This window comes from Eucyclogobius newberryi, unplaced genomic scaffold (assembly GCF_026437365.1).
Source record: "Eucyclogobius newberryi isolate DKJ021-1_F unplaced genomic scaffold, fEucNew1.0.hap1 SCAF_2, whole genome shotgun sequence".
NCBI classification, from domain to species: Eukaryota; Metazoa; Chordata; class Actinopteri; order Gobiiformes; family Gobiidae; genus Eucyclogobius; species Eucyclogobius newberryi.
The window spans coordinates 20,997,800-21,017,523 of record NW_027315834.1 but is presented as its reverse complement, the minus strand read 5'-3'; the positions used below and the strand labels follow the sequence as shown (position 1 = coordinate 21,017,523).

The following is a 19,724-nucleotide window of genomic DNA, read 5'->3' as shown; positions in this document are numbered from 1 at the left end:
ACCTTGGCTTTAGTCTCTTTTGTACCGTGTCAATATTTGCTTCCCACAAGCATAACTAATTAATTAATACAATTATGTAAAACCAATTGGATATCAATTGAACTTAAACTCTAAAGACGGCCCCACAGTCTCATTAGACTTACAACTACACTGCCCGTCAAAAAAAAAAGTCGCCACTTGGATTCAACTAAGCAAATACAGTAGGTACGAGCCTCTTCTGGGTGATGATCTTTCAGCTGTAACACAACATTTAAACCCAACTGATGCAGTGAGTGGCTTCTCATTTCTGAAACAACCATGTGGAAAGACGAATCACGTGGTCATGGAAAATATGTTGGTGTGTTTGAGAAGACTTGGATCATTTGCATCAAGCAGAGAACACATCTACTACAGATCTGAACCCCAGTGAGAGTGTTTGAGCTGGAGAAGGCTTTATGGTCACTCTCTCCATCAATACAAGATCAGTTGGTGAAAAATAATGCAACACTGGATGGAAATAAATCTTTCAATATTGCAGAAGCTTATTTAAACTATGCCACTACAAATGTGTGCTGTAATCAAAGCTAAAGGCGGTCCTACCAAATGGCATATGACCCTTTTTCTGAACTTTTTTGAAAGATTTGCATTGCCGTAGTGATTTACTGAATTTTCGGTTGTCTTTGAACACGGCCTTTCACTCTTGATTTAGGTTGGGGCATGTTCTGCAGTTTGACGAGCAAACCAGAAAAGTGAAGGACGCCACCATGCAGGACGAGGACACGTTTGAGATCTACGACCCTCGCAACCCCGTCAATAAACGGAGGAGAGAGGAGAGCAAGAAAATCCTGAAGGAGAAGAAGGCCAAGAGGTGAGGCTTCATGGTCATCGCAGTAGTAGTCAAACAACAACATCCACAGAGCTCCACTTTGAAGCTATCAACATGCTTTTTGAACTGTCCTCTGGCTCAAACATCTGGATTGAGTGCACTCACCATTCCTTTAATCTGTGATGAAAAGATTTCTACTTGTATGACAGCTGTGTCAAGGCATTTAGCCTATTCAATATAAAACTGTGTACAACTGTAAAAGTCCTGATTCTGTTCATACTGTGTCATTTTCATTTATTTTAAATAAAAATGCACACAAAATTTCTGTGGTTTTGTGTTCATTAGTGCATTAGTATTTTATTATTTTTATTATTTACTTGTTTTTATCTAATCACATTTACATTATAGAACTGAAAGATTAGTTTGTATTACATTATTAGACAAAGTCAGGCCAGGCTGCATCAATTTATCTGTTGCTCATTAGGAATTTATGTAAATCCTTCACTATCAGTTCAGTTTTTAAAGCCACAATGAACATTTCCATTTTTCTAAACCTCATGAAGGAAGTAGTACTTCGGACTACTGACTCCGTAGGATAAGGTGTCCTAGTGATACGTGATAACATTATCGCTCTTCTCTTCCACAACCATTGCTGCCCTGCTGTGTGTGATTTTGTAGACCATCACTTAATGTTTCTCTGTCCTTATTGCTCGACAATTGATTCTATTCATTATTACTGAAAATGTTTTCAAACTTGCACACAACAGCCATCTGAACATCAGGGATGTTTTGGATGTTTTCACATGTCTGACGACTATCGACGTAGACTCAGGGGTCAGAGAGTGATCGACTGTGTGTTAAGAGGCAAAGTGAGCCCTAGAAAGTTGGCATAAAAGGAATATTGATGCGTGGCAGGATCAAAGAGAAAATGGTTTGGACAGGCACAGCGGATTTCCGGTTGGTCCAAGGACAGAGCACGGAGTCCATTCATCTCTGTTACAGGTGGCCTCAATGCCAACACATTCCAGCCTGGCAAGGTTGAGCATCACTTTTAACTTCATGGCCTAACTAGATATTATTCATCTTATATTTATTTCAATAACTTAATTTTCCATTATGGCCTATTGACCACAAATCTTTAGCATAAGCATATTTAGGCAAATAGATGAAGGTACATACAATTTCTCAGTGCAGAACCTCTCTTGATCCTTCATATTGTGAGTTCCACTCTGATGAACTTATTACCATCTGTCATCTGAACACTGCACACAAATCCCAAAAAATATTCCAGATCTTTTTTGGCAAACTGGAGATATGTTGAGAACTGATCTGATGGGTTTTGGTGGTGATGATTGTACCTTTTTGTGGTGTAGTTTTGCAGACTTTCTGACCCAGAACTCAAAGAACTGCTTGGCTGAATTCACTGTATATTTTAGTGGCCTCTACAGACCACTGAGGAGTACTGCAGGTCGGGAATCTTTGTTGTTCTTCTCCAAGTAGCAGCTTGGTAATTAGAGGTCTGCGCATTGCGCCCTGAGGACAACACAGCCTCAAACCACGCTGAATAAACCTGTGTGGGAATCTTGGATGTTTGTAACATTTCTAATGATTAGACTCTAGTTAGAAATACAGGCAGTCATTTAATGACATTGCTCAGTGAAGTGAGACCAATAACTCCATCTGGCACCAGCATCATGAAGCTAACGCCGACTAGCCATGATGGCAGTTTAGCTCTGTAAGTGACGGATTTGCCTTTTGCACTGGAGACTTGGAGTTTTGAGGGCATCTTTTTTGTTTGTTTGTATTTTTCACTTTTGCATGCTAATGTTATAAACTAAATATTGACAAAGAGCCCAAGACAGCTTGCCCATTCATAAAAGTCACTGCACGCAACTGCCTCACAGGCTGATGAACTCGAGATTATTGCCACTTTGCCACAATTTTATGTTTTTATGGGATTGTGACCTATTATTTTACATATTTCCCATAACTATTCAAAGCTCAATGTAAGTAAAAGTGGTAACATTCAATTTCAGATGATGTAAACTTACACACAGCAGCTGGGCTCATGGCTTACAGTTTATTGCATTTCTATAAAAGGATTCACCTTTTCTTTTACATGAGTGAAGGACGCAGGCTATGAAATTGAGATGAAATATTGCAACTGCATTACAATGGGAGTGGATAGCGTACGGGACAAGATTGTAGATACAATGTCATTATCATTTGTCCTCATTAGCACACCGTCATTTATTAGCAGTGGGCAGTTGGTGAGAGGACGCTATATGCCAGCATAATTCATTCTTGATGGATTTCATAATGTTCTTGAGAAAGGATGTCCTTAAAGTATTCTACCCAAATGAGTCACAGTGTGCTTCGGGCTCATGCACCGCAGAGCCAACATCCTTGACTTTATTTTGTTAGCTTAAGTAATTGGCTATTGATCTTTTATGCATTTAATCCACTTACTTGCTCTTATCTGTGCTGACGGAGGAGAGCGTGGCAAAAGAAGTGGATTCTCCCAAAGGTGACCTACACACCTGAGGAACCTGCACACAATGCCTTGCTCCCATTTGTTTAATTTGTTACAATATTATGTTGGCCTATTCTTTGTTGTGGAAACTTTGTGGAAGTAATGAGTGATAAACTATTCCAGTAGCTTTCAGTTTAACTCCTCAGTGTAGGCTGAGAGTCACTGTTAGCTCTACTTTCGCTCCACACCCATGGCCTGCGCTCCAGTTTAGTTTGAGTTCAATTTAGTTGAAACGTACATTCAAAACAACACTAGGTGACCAAAGTGCAGTACAGGTAGTGAGACATAATAGTAAACAAGAACATGAGAAATAAGAAAAAATAAGAATAAAATACAAGTTTGCAACACATGATGATCTGTTTTGCACTGTATCAATTCAATCATTTTTTGAGTGTCAATCCATATTAATGACTTATTTATTCACTGTGACAAACATTTAAAATTGGCATACATTGATTCAAATAATTTGCTTTACATTTTGGTTGTACATTTCCAATATTCAATAATACCAACAAATAGCCTACTATACCACCATCTTCTTGTTCTGGATTATACAGTGTTTACAGTTTATAAACCTGTGAAGTGTTATGTAATGTAATGTGAAAATCTTAAGTGTTTTCTGCTCACTTCTCTGAATGTGACCATTTCTCTTGCCCTGTTCCTGCTTTGATCTTGCTCATATGGGGGCCTCTGCTGAAGGGAAGAGCAACACGGATTAACAGCACCGAGCCCAAACAAAAGTCAGGAGATAGCAGGTGCTGGGGTCATAACCTTTCCATCCCGGGCCAGCATTCCGGTCTGTCAGACTCTGGGCATGTTCTCATTCAGCCACACCATTTGAACCCCTGTCCCACTGCAGTGTATCACAGTGTCTCGAGTGCTACATGCACCCAGAACACAGTAACACTATGGCATGATAAACTTCAGAGAGCATTATGAATACACACACCTCCTGAGGGCACAGTGATCTTCCAGCTTTGCATGTCTTTGGCATTAGGTGTAATAAGATCTCTCCCTTCAAGGCAACTGCCGTTGTGATTTGGGGTGTTCAAAATTAATTGAATGGAATGGAATGATAGATAGATTATTGACCCTCTCGCCAATTGTAGTGTGTTAACGGCTTTCTTTGCTTTTGATGTTTTTAGATACTGATAAGAACAAGCAGTGGTTTCTTTCACTGTCAGTAATCTATTTGAAGTGTGAAAACCTGGCACTTACAGCAAGAAATCTGCCTCGCATCCTCTTTACACCTCTTATCATAGTCTGAGTAATCCCTCATTCACCCAGGAGTGCTCAATTGTAGAAAAAGATTCAGTTGTAGTCATTTGGACACTTTTTAGAAAAACAGGATGTTTCGACTCTCTTCCAAGAGTCATTCTCAATCTGTGGAGCGAGTCTGAGAACTCGGATATCTATCAATCAGAATCAGAAAAAGGTTTATTGCCATCCTCAATGAACAAAATTCACAAACAAAGGAACTTGTTTCGGCATTAAGGTGCAACATACAACAATTATTTATAATAATAGCAAAGTATATAAAATCAATAACTTCACATTCATTCTCTGCTTAGAATCTTCACCTCACTGTCTTCGATAGAGTGGTTTGTGGCTTTAAGATGCAGATGCACAGCACTCTGTGGTCCTGAACACAGTGTCTTCTGTGCTGTTAAAGCCTCTTGTGTAGTGTCCGTTTAGTCTCACTATGTACTCTTTACAACCTTCTTCACTGCATTGAATAAAAAACACGTCTTAAAGTGTTGCCTGGTTTAAAATAAACCGTAAATTTGTGTTGTCTAAAAATGTTTTGCTGTTTTCCGACAGTCCCGAGACATAAGGGATAGAGATGCCATTTCTTCTTGGTCCCTTTTGTCCCTTTTGTTCTGCTTTTCCTGCTTTTCCTGAGTTTCCAAACTCGATCTGCAGATTGAGAATGAGTCTTGGATGAGAGGCGACACGTCTAATTTTTTAAAAAGTGTCCAGATGACTACAACTGAATCTTTTCTACACCTCCTATCATGGCAGAGGGCAAGACGATGCTCGACAACCAACTTTTAAATCGGCAATCATTTCAAATTGAATTATAGATTTTTGATGGCCTGCCAAATTAATGTATCTAGGTCTATATACTATACTTTGGTGGTGGCATACTTTTTATGTTTGGGGTTCGTGAATCTCGTGAATAAAATCACGGCACAATTAAACTAAAATAAAAGTCCAATTCAGTACAAAATCTGTAAAATTTGTCAATTTCCACATTAAGTCTGATGTTTGTAACGATTTCAATCCAGTCCTTGATTGTTGGTGCAGTTTGTGTCATCCACTTGTTTGGCCTTTTTTCTTGCTGCAAAAAGCACATTCCAGAGATATCTGTTGATTGTGTCCATAGCAGGGTATTTGAGGCCCAGATGCTTAGTTGTTATTCATTTCAGTCCAATATTTTTGAGGACAGTCCCAATACATAGTGATAGTGGTTTGCCTCCTGGCAACCACATTTTCTTTAACAGTTAGCATTTCCCTGTGAATAATGGACACTTTGACGAGGTGTTATGAAAAAACTTAATAAACTTTTCCAACAGAATTCTCTCCAAACATGTGATTTTGTGGCTCTCCACTGAGAAGTACATATATTTTCCCATTCTTCATCAGTCAAATTGAAATTACCCTCTCTTTATTTTTAATATAATTAGTAGAGAGGCTGCCTGAATCATCAATGAAGCCTGCGTAAATTCAGCCTGGAAGACCTAACTCCCATCTACGTCAAGGCCACCCGCTCCCCAGCTCAACCAACGCACCCAGTCCGGGCGTCGGCCACCATGGAAGGACCCCTCTCCCCAGCGCCATCATCGCACTCAAGCAGGCGTCCGTCTGTGAGAGTCAGATCCCTCACTTCACCATGAACTCTCCCAGGTTTCTGCGCTTATCCCAAAGAGGTTATGCAGTTTTTCCCGGCCAAAGAAGGAGGGTGAAAGGTCAGGGGGCGTCTGCATCATGGCCCTCGCACCTGCTCCTCATCCCCAATCAACGCTCTCAAGTGACTCCTCCCTGCTCCCAATCAGCACCAGGCGGTCGCACTTATGCCCTCAGGCAGATGGCTCGGCCGTTCAAACCGTACTGCGACCCACCACCTCCCCAGCTCCTCCTCTACATTCCCCTCATCCTCTACCTTCTCTTCACATCTACCACCACCAGTCTCCAGGCTCCGGGGGAGACATCTAATACAAATAGATCATGGAGTGCCCATAATCGCAACGTCTTCCGCCGGGGTCTGAGCGCCAAATAACCCACGTAATAAAGCTGCTAAACTGTCCTTTCTGTATCGTCTGAATCTCTCCAGGGTGAATTACTTTTACAGGTATGTATTATTAAATTATTCCCCTTGAAAGCTCTGATTTATGAGCCTTATCAAATAATTGAATCAGAGGATTATGGTGGTTGTTGCTTTATTTAATTTCTTGGTTATAGTAACTCATTTTTAGTAAGTACCTATAAAGGTCCTGTTTCTCCAAAAGGATTCCTTCAATTCCTGAATTCCTTCTTTTCATGTGATTTTTTTTGTTTGTTTACAACCTGGTGAAAACCGTTTATACCTTTTTGTTGTCCAGACTCAAATCTGTAACGTTGGGTGCAAAACCTTGGTCATAAGACAACCAGTTTAAGATCTTTGTTTAGGTTATGTGTTTTGATGAGTTCTTTCCATGTTGTAAGCAAAGATTTTGACCCACGGGTTCTCCAGCCCCTCCAAAAGGCTCAATCATTTGTGATCAGCCACTAAGGCACTAAGTACAGACACTTTCAATAACTTTCCATTTAGCGTTATTTTTGTTGGATCACACCAGTACAGCAATTTTTCAGACAAGGTGAACCCCAGCCTCCTTTTGATAGTTGTTGAGTTTTGAACTGGATACATGTTTTTTGCCTTGCCACACAAATCTTGAGATTGTTTTATTCCACTCATCAAGCAGCTGGTTATAGATGGAGACTGGGAGGGTCTGGAACAGATAGTGATCCGAGCAAAACATTAATTTTTAAGGTTTCAATCCTTCGACTTAGATTTAAATATGGGATCAAAGTAGAAGCAAAAAGCAGAATATATTTTTTTCTCCATAATTGTTGATAGATCTTTTCGTAGGACCATACCCAAATAGCTCAGTGATTCCGTTTGCCAAATGGGTGGGTCTTTCTAAAGGCCAAAGGGTAGAATTTCAGTGTTTGTATATTTACAGTTTGTATTCAGACATCAGCCCATCACATTGAAGATGGAAATTTCTGGTTTGGTCAAATATAATAGAAGATCGTCACACGCAATGTTATGCTCCATCCCATTGATTGTAACATCATGAATTGTTTTTGTCTAATATATTGGGCCAGTGGTTCTAGATACAAAGCAAACAGGAGGGGGGGCCAGGCATAGCCCTGTCCCTGCTCTCTTTTCAGAGTCAGAGAATCTGTCAGGTGGCCATTGATTTTAATTCTTGATATGTTGGACCATTGTAAAGAGCCCATATATATATATATATATATATATATATATATATATATATATATATATATATATATATATATTTACAATGAATTAATCTATTTCAAATTTGTTTAGCACTTTAAATAAATAAGGCTAGCTAACTGAATCAAAAGCTTTCTCAGCATCCAAAGTTTTGTTTTTATGTATGGTTGATTATGGGTAAAGATCATCTTATGATATCTTGCACCTGTCGTCTGTAAATAAATCCTGTCTGATTCAGTCTGATCATTGTAGGTTAAATTTGGGAGTATTTATTACATTCTTTTGGACCTAATTGAGGTGTATATATGACACATTCACAATAGAGATGGGTCTATATGAAGCACAGTCAAGTCGGTCTTTAGATATATGATGGCTTCTCTCCAGCTTGAAGGCGTCTGAATTTTAAACATTAAACATTGTTGAAAGCAAAGGGATGTTTCTTTTAGAGCTTTAACCCATTACTTTGTATTTCCAACACTGTTATTTCAGCTCCCAATTTTTCAGTTTGCTCTTCTGACGTAACGATCAAATTTAGGGTGACCTGAAAATAATTTATATCATCCTCTTTATCTCCTGAAATTTTAGAGAAAAGCTTTTATAGAAGGATTCAAATGCTGATTGAATTTGGGCTTGCTGATTAAGACTGCATTACTTTGCCTGTCCCGTATTTTAAAAATTGGTCTTTCAGCTTGTTTTCTTAAGTTTCCAGGATAATAAATTAGAACATTTTGATCCACTCTCATAATATCTTTGTTTGGCAAAGAGCATTTCCTTAACTTGTGAGGTCAGGTCAATAATTTCCTGTAGCATTTGAGTGATCTTGGCTCCTCCAGCAATTTCTTGCAGATCATTTAACTTTATCTCTCTTTGTTTCTTTTTTTGCTGAGGCTATGGCTATAATTTTCCCTCTCAAAACGGCTTCAGAAGCATCCCAGAGGATGAAGAAACAAAGGGTCATTAAGCAGGCTAGCATTGAACCTCCAAAGTGTTTTTCATATTTCCTCCAATTCCACATCATGTAGATAGGAGCAAGTCTACCTATGACTGCCTCAGTGATTTTAGATATGTCTTTATTGAAGATAACAAAATATTCTATGCAACTCCCCTCTTGTGTTGGCCTTTAAAAAAAATGTGGTTAATTTTTAATGATCAAATGGGTCCTTGTAAACATATGTCTATTCTTACTTTTCTCATTTTTGTTAACATTTCTGATTGTTTGATTGGGTTCAATATGCTGTTTATGTTAAAGGATGCTACTTGTAACACTTGGGATGCCATTGGGCTGATTGTATTGATTTTGCCATTGATAATTCACAAATGTTTTAAACTGTCTGGTCGAACACAACATATTACCACTAGAACTACAGAAACAGGAAACAGATGAAAATATGAAATACAAAAGGGTTCATGCTGTAAACCTGCACTGAATCCAAAACTTGATCATGTATATTATAGTAAAGAGGAGGGAAGTCCAGTCCTAATGAAAGGCCCCTCGAAAAGCTCCAGGCTCCAATCCTGACAAATAAGTGGATACTTTACCTCCTCAGTCCACCACGCCCCCCAGCCACCCTCCAAGTGTATTTTTTTTTTTTTTTTCCACTAAACAGCTCACATGGCTCTTCCTACAAGTTTGAAAAGATACAATGTTTAAGACAGCATTTGGAAGTCTATTTTCCACACAAAGTTCTGCTTTTACAATACACTTTTCTGTGGTAGAAACAGAATATACTAGTTATGAGGGGAGGAAAAGTTTGGTACCTCAGCTTCAACAAATTTCTTCCTCATTAAGTTAGGTCACCGGAAACTGAGGTAGCGTATGAATGAGTAGGCGTATTCGTGTTTTACTGCGGTTTGCCTTGATTATCATGGGCAGTTGAAGTATCCAAAGAAAACGTAGAAAAAACGCCCAGCAGCCTCGCGGCAGACCAATTGGGTGACACCATTGATCGACACCGATTAGATCTGCAGTTTTTGATTATCCTGAACATGCCCAATGTGTTCAGATAATTAGAGTCCTGGGATTATGCCATTGACTGTTCTGAATGCAAGTATGGAGGCCCATAAAGGTTTTATAAAAATAAAGTTATTCAATAAATAAATTAACAAATGCTTTATTATTGTGTTTTAAAAGACTTTTTACATTTATTTGCAAACGCTTTAATTAAATATTTTTAAAACACAATTTATTAAATAGATTTGCAAAAACTACTTAATTATTTACAAATCCTTTAACAATTTGTATAACCTATGAATCTGACCATTTTTTCTGTGATTAACCTCTTCAGTTAGCTTTTTCTTGGCTCTCTTTGTCCTCCTGGCTAATGTAAAGTAAATATAAAAAGGAACTCGTATGAAGCTCTGATTGGTTTAGAAGCAGCTCTAACCAATCACAGAGCACCTTACTAGTTCCCTTTTATTTACTTTTCTTTAGCCAGGAGGACCAGAAGAACCACGCTAAAGCTAAATGGAGAAGCTAATGGTAGAGACTAATCAGAAGCCATTTCAAAAGGTTTTCCTAAAAGTATTTGTAAATGCATGAAGTGAGTGTTTTTAGAAACTCTTTTACTAAAAGTATTTGTTAAATAATTTATTACCGGTAAATGTTCTTTTAAAAAGGTTTTAATAAAACCTTTTGTTAAAAGATCTACCTAATAATGAATTGGTAAATTAGTATAGCAACTTTTAAATCATGTAGTTAATTGACTTTGAAAACACTATTAAAAGCATTTAAGTTATGTATTAAATCAGATTTTAAAGACTTTGACTCAAGCGTTACTCCATTTAACGTGGCTCTTAGGGTCCTCCAAGAGCGTGAGTAGAAGGACAAGCATTTTGTAATATACAACATACATGAAACAACGTTAACAACGCATTTACTCATAAAACAAAACCCTTTTCACATACATTCTTTGAAGACTGCTCCTTTAATTGAATCTACTAAAATGTAGGAGAAGGGCAATATCACTGCATTTTTCAAAAGGCTTATTTTCAGTTTATATGCAAGGACATGAACGTACAGATGGGGAACCCAATAAATTAGAATATAATTTACATTTGGAGAAAAAAAAATAGTAACAGTGTACCAACATTAATACTGAATATAAAATACAAACAATTAATCACATGACTTTTTCTTTGCACTTAGGTATAAGCAACATTCAAATATCCAAGTTCACAGCACTGAGGACCAGGTTGAAAGATCTATAGAGACCGTATATCCTATTGGCAGTCTGTAAAAATACTTCTTTGTGGTAGCACCCCTTCACCTTGTTGATATCTGTTCATCATTCAACTGAGGGTGGCCTCAGAAATGTAGCAGCAACAAAAAAACAAAAAACAGCTCAACTGAAGTGAACTGTAAGGACTCTTAAATGGTTGTCTGACAGAGAATTGTACATTATAATGCATATTGCAATGTAATTGTTAAATGTTTATATTAAATACTTGAACAATTCCCAGTGTGAGGTATAGCACAAAATAAAACACAAACATGACCAGCATTTAGTAACAGAAATAATCAAAGGGTATTAAAGTCTTAAAGTAAATGTTCCCATTCCCAGACACCTGTTTGATAGCACCATATATAATAAGAAAGCACCAGTGATTGAGGAATGCTGGAGGAATGTTATGTGGCATCCATGCATTGTGTAATTTAAACTGTATATTTAGTGCCTCTCAACAGATTAGCAATAACACCAGGCTTCACTCAGTCCTTCAGAATAAATCCTTCAATGTGAATCCTGTCAAAGGAATTTCTTGAAATGCTCATTTTAGGATAGGGCGCTTACATATTATTAAGTCTTGTTACATTCCCCTTTAGACAGTAGGCATCTTGGCTCTGTTTGGACATAATAATAAATATACAGTACACCGATTGGATTTTTCTGCCACATTGCAGGTATTAGAGCTAACAACAGCATAGTATTTACACAAAAAGTGCACCCAAGCTAAATGGCAACATGCTAACATCACAGTCTAAAAATAGTAACCCAAAACGTTCACTATGGGCTCCCATCACCTCCATGAGCCATGTGTCCAGCACTTTTATAAACAACAAATATGGAGGATTTCTAGCATAATATTAATAATTATTATAATAATAATAATAATAAAACTTAGAACATTGTCTGCAAATATTATTCCAAGTTCCACTTCACAGAAGTGAAAATAAACAGATTTGAGTCAGCGCTGTGGCTGAGCAGTGGTTTGTGTTCATGAGGGAGGGCCGGAGGCTCAGACAGACAAACCACTACTCTGGTTGCCTTGGTTCCAGATGAAGTCTTTTGTTCTTCTGTCACGTTTATTACAACCAACAACTCTATAGTTCACAGTCCATCTTGCTTGTTCTCCTGCTTTTTTCCTAAAAAAGTCAATGACCTTGGCATGTCTTGCAGCACATCTGTCTGAAATAAGCCCGACTGCAAAACTTGAACTTCAGAACAAGCGGGCAGTAGGCTACCTTGTTTACATCTTTGCACTCTGAAAGAACAGATAAAAGATTTGGATTAGATATGGGACACAAGCACATAGTGAAATACAGCATACCTATATTTGTTTTATCTGATTTCTTAGCAGACTTGGTTCACCTCAAGGCCTCCACAAAACAGAAATTTGTAACTTGGAGGCTAAGCAAGTGTAGACTGATGTTGGCTTGGTTCATTGACTGGGCTTTCTGCCATCCCAACAATACGTACTCATTTGAACACACACAGATACTCATTTTAGCACACAAACTGCTGGATGGTGGTCAAGTAGTGCTTTAAATGCCTTATCACGATCAGAGTGTCTTCCCTTATTAGGCTTTGGCTCTTGCCTTTGCAGAGCCAAATAAAACGAGACGTTGCCTCACTGCTGTTCGTAAAGGAACAATTAGCCTAGAGCTAATCCTATTAGCAAGCTTGTAAACGCTGCTCACGTTTTCCATTCAGGCTAATTGAAAGGTCTTTCTTTATACATCTGAATAACCATCCATCATGTGTAATAATGTGTATATAGAGGTCTGAACTGTATCACTTGACCGGGAGCCAACTTAGCTGGCATTGAGCAGAGCATGTTCGGTTCACAGCAGATGAGTGAAAATTGGTCAGCACTTTGCGTAGTGATGGATGGATACTATATATATATATATATATATATATATATATATATATATATATATATATATATATATATATATATATATATATATATATATATATATATATATATATATATATATATATATATATATATATATATATATATATATATATATATATATATATATATATATATATATATATATATATATATATATATATATATATATATATATATATATATATATATATATATATATATATATATATATATATATATATATATATATATATATATATATACACATACACACATACACACACACGGTTGTCTTACCGTCGCCGGTGGATATGGGCGTGGCATCACACTTGCTCTCACACTGCTGCATGATGGCCGGCCTGAGGGACTCCGCACAATCACTGGAGGGCTGACCAGTGTAGGACAAACACTGTACTGTCCTCATCTGTTGGCCCAGGCCACAGTGAGCAGAGCACTGAAATACACCACAAACTTAATTAGAGCACTCAATGAAACTGTCATTCAACAAGGTAAATAAGGAACAGATAATCTCCATAGTATTTTACAGTAACCTCAAGCCACTCTGTTAAGTAGGAATGCAGCAAAATCAAATAACCTAGATCAGATAATGCAAGAAAAAAAATTGGAAAAAGGATATTTGTGTAAAGCCAGCTGCGATATGAATGATAAACCAGACAGTAATGTTTGAAGGAAAAAAAAACAATTGGCACTTGCCATTGAAAGTCAACATGAGCAGGTAAACTGTCCAAAAAGTCCAGGTATGCCCCTCTGGCACATCCATTTAGATTAAACAACAGATGACCTAATGTTCAATATTTTCTCATAAAACGTAGGTTTGTTGACACATTTTATGTGCACAATCCAAAATGCACACCTGTTATTTTCTAAATGACTTCTAAGGATGTGCCAAATATAATAAAATTAATGTTCATAGCTTGACCAATAAAACACAAAGTGATTCCAGTTGGTCCAAAATAATCTAAGCAAAACAACAATTACATACTAGATTATCATGACAATGTCAAAGTACCAGCGCTGAGACTTAAAAATTCAAATGCATGTGGTGAATCCACTATACTACCACTTAAACAGAAGATCCTGGACTGTTGGCGCAGTTGTGTCGAGCTCGTTTCTCTGCTCACACAGTCAAGTTTAACTTGTGTCAGCTGTGAAGAACACTGTATACTGGATAATAACATGTGCAACAATAGGGAATCTTCCAAGCAGATTTTGAACCCTGGTGTGCAAGTCCAATGCTCCCTGAGCTGAAAGAGTTTTCCCAGTCAGTCAGCAGCCTATGTGGGCTGGTGTCGGGGATTGATTGATGCTTCTTTCTCCTTTGTTTCATTGTAGGCCGCAACCGTACAGTTATGACTTTTTTCACAAGTAACCAAAAAACTTCCACCAGTAGAGACCACTGACTGACCACCGCCTGATCATTAATAGCATACACATCCGATAAGCATTCAGCCAGTCTTCATTTCAGATTTTAGAATGTGATGATGTTGTACAAGAGACAGATTTCCCCTGTGATTATATAGAACTTTGCCATGAAATATCCAAAGATTAAACTCACAAATGTTCAACCTAATCATTTCAACTAGGAATTACAGTACATTTGAGTGCTAAAAATCTGCAAATCTTTAGTAACAAAAATCTGCATTAAATTACATTAGCTGCCCCATCTGTATTAAATAATATTAGCCTGTGGAATGTTGTGACATCATCGAAAACCCAGCAATTACCACAGATTACTGCAGCATATTTCTCTCCACATTTCTGTAGAATTATTTTAGAAGCAACATAAAACATGAGGTTTCAGGCTTTAGTTTTTCTGTCCACACAGCAGTGTCCAGTACAGCACACAGAGGCTGTGCTCAGTGCGCTGGTGTACAGAACTGAGAGGACAGAGAGGCAGCACAGGCTGAGGCTTCACTGAGAAATACTCACACAGGATTTGGACAAGTCATCAGAAGTCCTGATAAAACATTGTGAAACCGTTGGTGTTTCAGAGATTTACTGGGCACTAAGCACTAGAAAGTGACACAATATGCGCTGGCCATGCAAGGGGCAGGGAGGTAGGGGTGTATTATTATTCCTGTCAATCAATAATAAAAAAATAAATTAAATTGTATTTCTTTTTGCATGCTGGAGACCGGGGGTGAAAAGGGAGGGAAGGAGCAGCGCCATGGAGGCTCTCCACCAAGGGAGTTATTCAACCAAGAACCACCACTGAGCAACAGGTTAAACACAATTGTGCCACAAGTGTTCTTAGAATAAACAATGGGAGAAGTAGCCTACTATCATTATGTATGATTGAAGATGGACTATGCAACTTTTGTGGGGAGGGTGGAGGCTGGACAGTCAAGCATTCTACATATCTGCAGTAAAATACAGTAATTATTACAGTATGCTGTATTGAAGTAAAATATTTAGTTGTAGTCATCTGGACACTGTTTTTAGGAAAAACAGAACATTTCGACACTCATCCGAGAGTTATTCTCAATCTGCGAATCAAGACCGGGCTTTCGCTCCCTCCTCACGAGTACCTGATTAACATCCGAATAATCAGTTACTCAGAGAGGAGGGAGCGAAAGAGAGCTCACAATAGGAGGCTGAAAGCCCAATGGGCAGGGCCTACTCAGAGTAGGATAAATATTCGAGTTCCCGATCTTGATTCGCAGATTGACAAAGTCCAGATGACTACTACTGAATCTTTTTCTACAATGGAACACTCCTGGACGAGAGATTACACAGACAGTGTGCTGTATTGTTGTTATGACATTGGAAAATAATTGTTTGTGCCCATTTCATTCTAAATCAGTAGTAGAAAAATGCATAAAAAACCCTCCACCCCCCATTTCTCAAAAAAAAAAAAAAAAAAAAAATCACTCACTGCTTAAAAGGCCTATAGTTTGATGTATTGTTTTGCGCACAAGCAATCTGGGATGACGTCTCACCAACTTTGTGGGCCATTATTTTGGACAAAATTAATTACTAAAATACAGATGAAAAAATATGTTAGCACATGGTGACATAATTTTTTTTGGGGGGAAAGGGTCTGGCTGAGTGGTGAAGGCCCACCACATTGAAATGATCCTAGTAGGTTTCAGGGCCTCACTCTGTCCCTCGAGAAGACTTGACATTAAAACGAAGCAGCAGATCAACTACTTGGTGATGCTGTTTCTGCTCACGTGTTAAAAACACAGCCTGCGGTGTAAAAATGTGTTCTGAAATGATCTTTGTGAAAGGTTAGTTAAATATTTTAATATTATTTTATAAAAGAGTAAACTGGAGTTATGAAATAGTGAATTAAAAGAGTAAGTAAGAGAGTAGAGTAGTAAAGAGTAATAGCAACCATGGCATAATCAGTCCAAAGCAAAAGAAAGGCATTATTCAGTCGAAGGGTTGAAGGCCCATCAAAGTCTAATCACTATGCCCTTCGCTCACGTGACATTTATGGCTTGTCGGTACTTCGACTATGGACTGATGAGCCTTTCACCTTTTAATCGAAATTGAGGTTTGGTCTTACTGAGGGGTTTTTGCTCAATCTAAATTTGACTCCTGGAAAATGTCTGTGCTTTTAAATGTCCCTTTTTAATGTGTAAATGCTTTTATGATTTGTGTGTTGCTACATTTTCGGTCACCCTTGAAAAAGATGTCTCAATATCAATTAGTTTTTACCTGATAAAATAAAGGTAAATAAATTAAAAAAGGTTTTGACAGAAAGGCAAAAATACAAGAGCCACTAGTGTGGTCAACTGCACAGTCACAAGAATTGTTCTGGTATTTTCGCTCAACAAAGTTTATATATCAATAATTAGGGCCCATGGTTAGGATCTAGGCACCTGGTTGTCAGTCATCAGTATGTGTTTTAATCAACAAAGGGGCATTCAAATGTGAGATCTGCATAGCTCTCTGTCACCTCCACTGATTACTGCCAGATCAGCAAGCCTGTATTTCATCCCTTCCCAATTAGAGAATCATTATTAGGGCTTGTCGGCCATGACAGATGGTATATGCCAATGATGACAGTTAAGTGGGATTTGAACCAATGACCTTTTTGGCTTAAAAGACCCGAAGCTATGTTGCTTGCAGGGATCTCGCCTTTCTGATCTCTGGACAGCAATTCTGAGTACAGTAAACGGAAATGCTCATACCCAGTGTTCTGGAGAAAGTGTAGATTTGAGATGTTGCATCCCAAGCTTTAAAGCACTCTTTGACGGATCACTCTGATGATTTTTTAAAATAGTGGCCTGTATTTTAAAAATGCAATTTTATGCCATAAGTACTTGTTGTAGTCTAATAAACAATTGACTGTTTGAATCTTGGAAAGAAGTACTCCCATGCCCCATTCCCGTGCCAATATAAGACTGCTAAAAACATATTTGTTCACCTAAAATACCCAAGATTACAGGAAATTCAATCAGTTTTATTTTTTTTTTAATGTGGTAAATCCCCTGTCCCTTAAAGTGAGCCAGTGACTGGCTGTCACTGACAGAACACAGAAGTAACAACACCAATTTATTTAGCTTTGGCCAATGCAGTATGAGGGTGAGAAATTAGTTTATTCAGTGATTTTTTTTTTTTAAAGACAGGTAAAGTGGAACATCATGTTTTCAGATTACTCTTTGATGTGCCAAAGAGTAAACTGAAAACGTTGTTTGGCTTTTGGTAAACACTACTTCTATGACGCACACAGTATGTGACGTCATCTAACAAACGCAATCCACATGTCTTGTATACAACTGAATAGCAAAAGAATGTCATTTCTTAGCCATCCACTACTAATATATGTTCCTAGAAGCAGCAGGGCTGAGATAAACTTCAAACAGTCAGACGGAATATCATCAACCTGACCTTATCCACGTCTGCTGGGGTCACAGCCCCACATGCCACAAAGGTATGCCTAGGCTTCCATTTGTCATTCGAAATTTGAATTATATCAACTATGCACATAAACAATCTGTCTTTCTCTGCATTTGTAAGCCTTCCAAGTACTTAGGAAGTAATGACATACTTGTCCCCATTCTCCAGGAATCCAGCGAGGAGGAGGACAGCGACCAAGACTGCATCGGAGTCGAACTGGAGGCTTGTTGTGGCTTGGACAGTGCCCAGGTGGAAAGGTCTTTGTCAGGTCACTGCTCTTGCATAAAACTATGCGATGTTTGTAACCAGGGCCACATTTTGGTGTGCACTGAAAATAAAATAAAATAATTCAAATTAAATATTCATAAAAAGAGGATATATGGCTTGAGCAGAAATCCCCACCTCAGACCAGTCTAAAGTCACCCACTTTGGGGGGCAAGACTGGTTGTTGCAGGACTCCCGTTCAATTGGTCGATGAGTCAGACAGTGCGTGTCAGTCAGTGTCTCCTCCTCAGCAGGACCAATCTTTCTGATGCACACCACTGTCCTGGTCCGGATCCCTCCATCACAAGACTTCGCACAATCAGACCAGTCACCTATGAACCACCTGCACCAAAACAAGAAAACATTCTAATGTCCCACATCCAAAAGATAAGCAAGGACCATTTCCTTCAATAAAATAAATATTATTCACAAAATAGAAAGGAACCAGCAGTTTCCCTAAGGATACAGTTATACGTTACACCACGTCCAGTCTCTAAAATATTACATCAAGTGCAGGTTTTAAGTTTTTGGGGTTTTTATTTTTGCTAAATTCTTTGGCACTTGTTGCTGAATATAGGCCAAATGTCAGTGTGTAAAGAGTATTGCTTCAAATTGATTCATTTCCAGTTTTTTGCAGACATCAGCAACATCCATACATGCTGTAGATGTATCATGTTGTTATGTACAAATAAAACTCAATAGCACATTATTAAAAATTGCACTGGCATAAATCCAACCAAACCACACTGAACAAAAGGGTTTGGACCAATTGGCAAATTCGTTGCATCTAATTCTCTAGATATTATTTTTCTCACACTCACCATTGAGTTCCAATATTTCTTAGGGCCACAGCATATTATTCCTCAAAGAGAAGCGAAATGGCCAAAACTATCAAAAGCTGGTAGCAGGCAGCTTTTTTCTAGCTGTAAAATACTTGGAACTATGCATCCCTGTTATCTAAATGAATCATTTTCTTCAAATTTGATCTTACAATAAGCCACAATTGTATGGGCTCAGCCATTTATTACAATAGTAAAGGAATTGTATAAGAATATAGCAAGTCAACTCGAGAAATTGGCAATCTGCTTGTCATCACTTTCATTCGTTCATAAGGAGACTGCATTTGTACATACTCGGGAGGACAGGGCTCAGTGTTGCAGGCTTGCTGGTTTTCTGGAGGTCTGCTGTCTGGGTCACAGTAGTTGTTCTGGACTACTGAGTTATCATCCAGCCTCTTACATACCACCTCCTGCTTCTGGGAACCTAACAAGGGAAATTACTTATTTAGAAAATATGACACTTTTCTGTATTTAACATGTACATTTTTTATATTTGCAGGGTATCTTCATCATTATAATTTTGATTACTTTATTTTGGCTTCTAACTTGGAGAATGAGCTATGGTTCAGTGTCAAACCCCCCGTGTTAGTGTGTAGGCATGTCAACCACCACCAGCCTTGTCTGGTAAATGTAATAAGATACAGTAAAAATATAAATGTGTATGCCTGGACTAATAGTCAATCCATCTGTGCTGGAATAAGATTTGATGAATAGTATGGTGAAGTATGAGGTTAAGGAGCTGACAGTTTTGAGATGGAGTCAACTCTTTTATTACTATGATGATAGACAACA

General features: G+C 38.1%; 2 protein-coding genes across 3 annotated transcripts in view; one reads left to right on the top strand and one right to left on the bottom strand.

Annotated features, from left to right (window-relative positions):
- Positions 1 to 1,096, top strand: part of cwc27 (CWC27 spliceosome associated cyclophilin) — a 15,917-nt gene extending 14,821 nt beyond the window's left edge. The window contains exon 13 of the mRNA XM_072454358.1: positions 689 to 1,096. Coding sequence (XP_072310459.1) covers positions 689 to 851 — 163 coding nt within the window. The 3' untranslated portion in view covers positions 852 to 1,096. The remainder of the gene's footprint in view (positions 1 to 688) is intronic.
- A 9,651-nt stretch (positions 1,097 to 10,747) lies between these two features.
- adamts6 (ADAM metallopeptidase with thrombospondin type 1 motif, 6) overlaps positions 10,748 to 19,724 on the bottom strand; it is a 32,275-nt gene continuing 23,298 nt past the window's right edge. For both annotated transcript variants that reach the window (XM_072454356.1, XM_072454357.1), the window contains 5 exons: positions 19,227 to 19,356; positions 18,232 to 18,436; positions 17,981 to 18,157; positions 13,258 to 13,414; positions 10,748 to 12,321 (listed from right to left, as the gene is read on the bottom strand). In XM_072454356.1, coding sequence (XP_072310457.1) covers positions 12,212 to 12,321; positions 13,258 to 13,414; positions 17,981 to 18,157; positions 18,232 to 18,436; positions 19,227 to 19,356 — 779 coding nt within the window. In that variant the 3' untranslated portion in view covers positions 10,748 to 12,211. The remainder of the gene's footprint in view (positions 12,322 to 13,257; positions 13,415 to 17,980; positions 18,158 to 18,231; positions 18,437 to 19,226; positions 19,357 to 19,724) is intronic.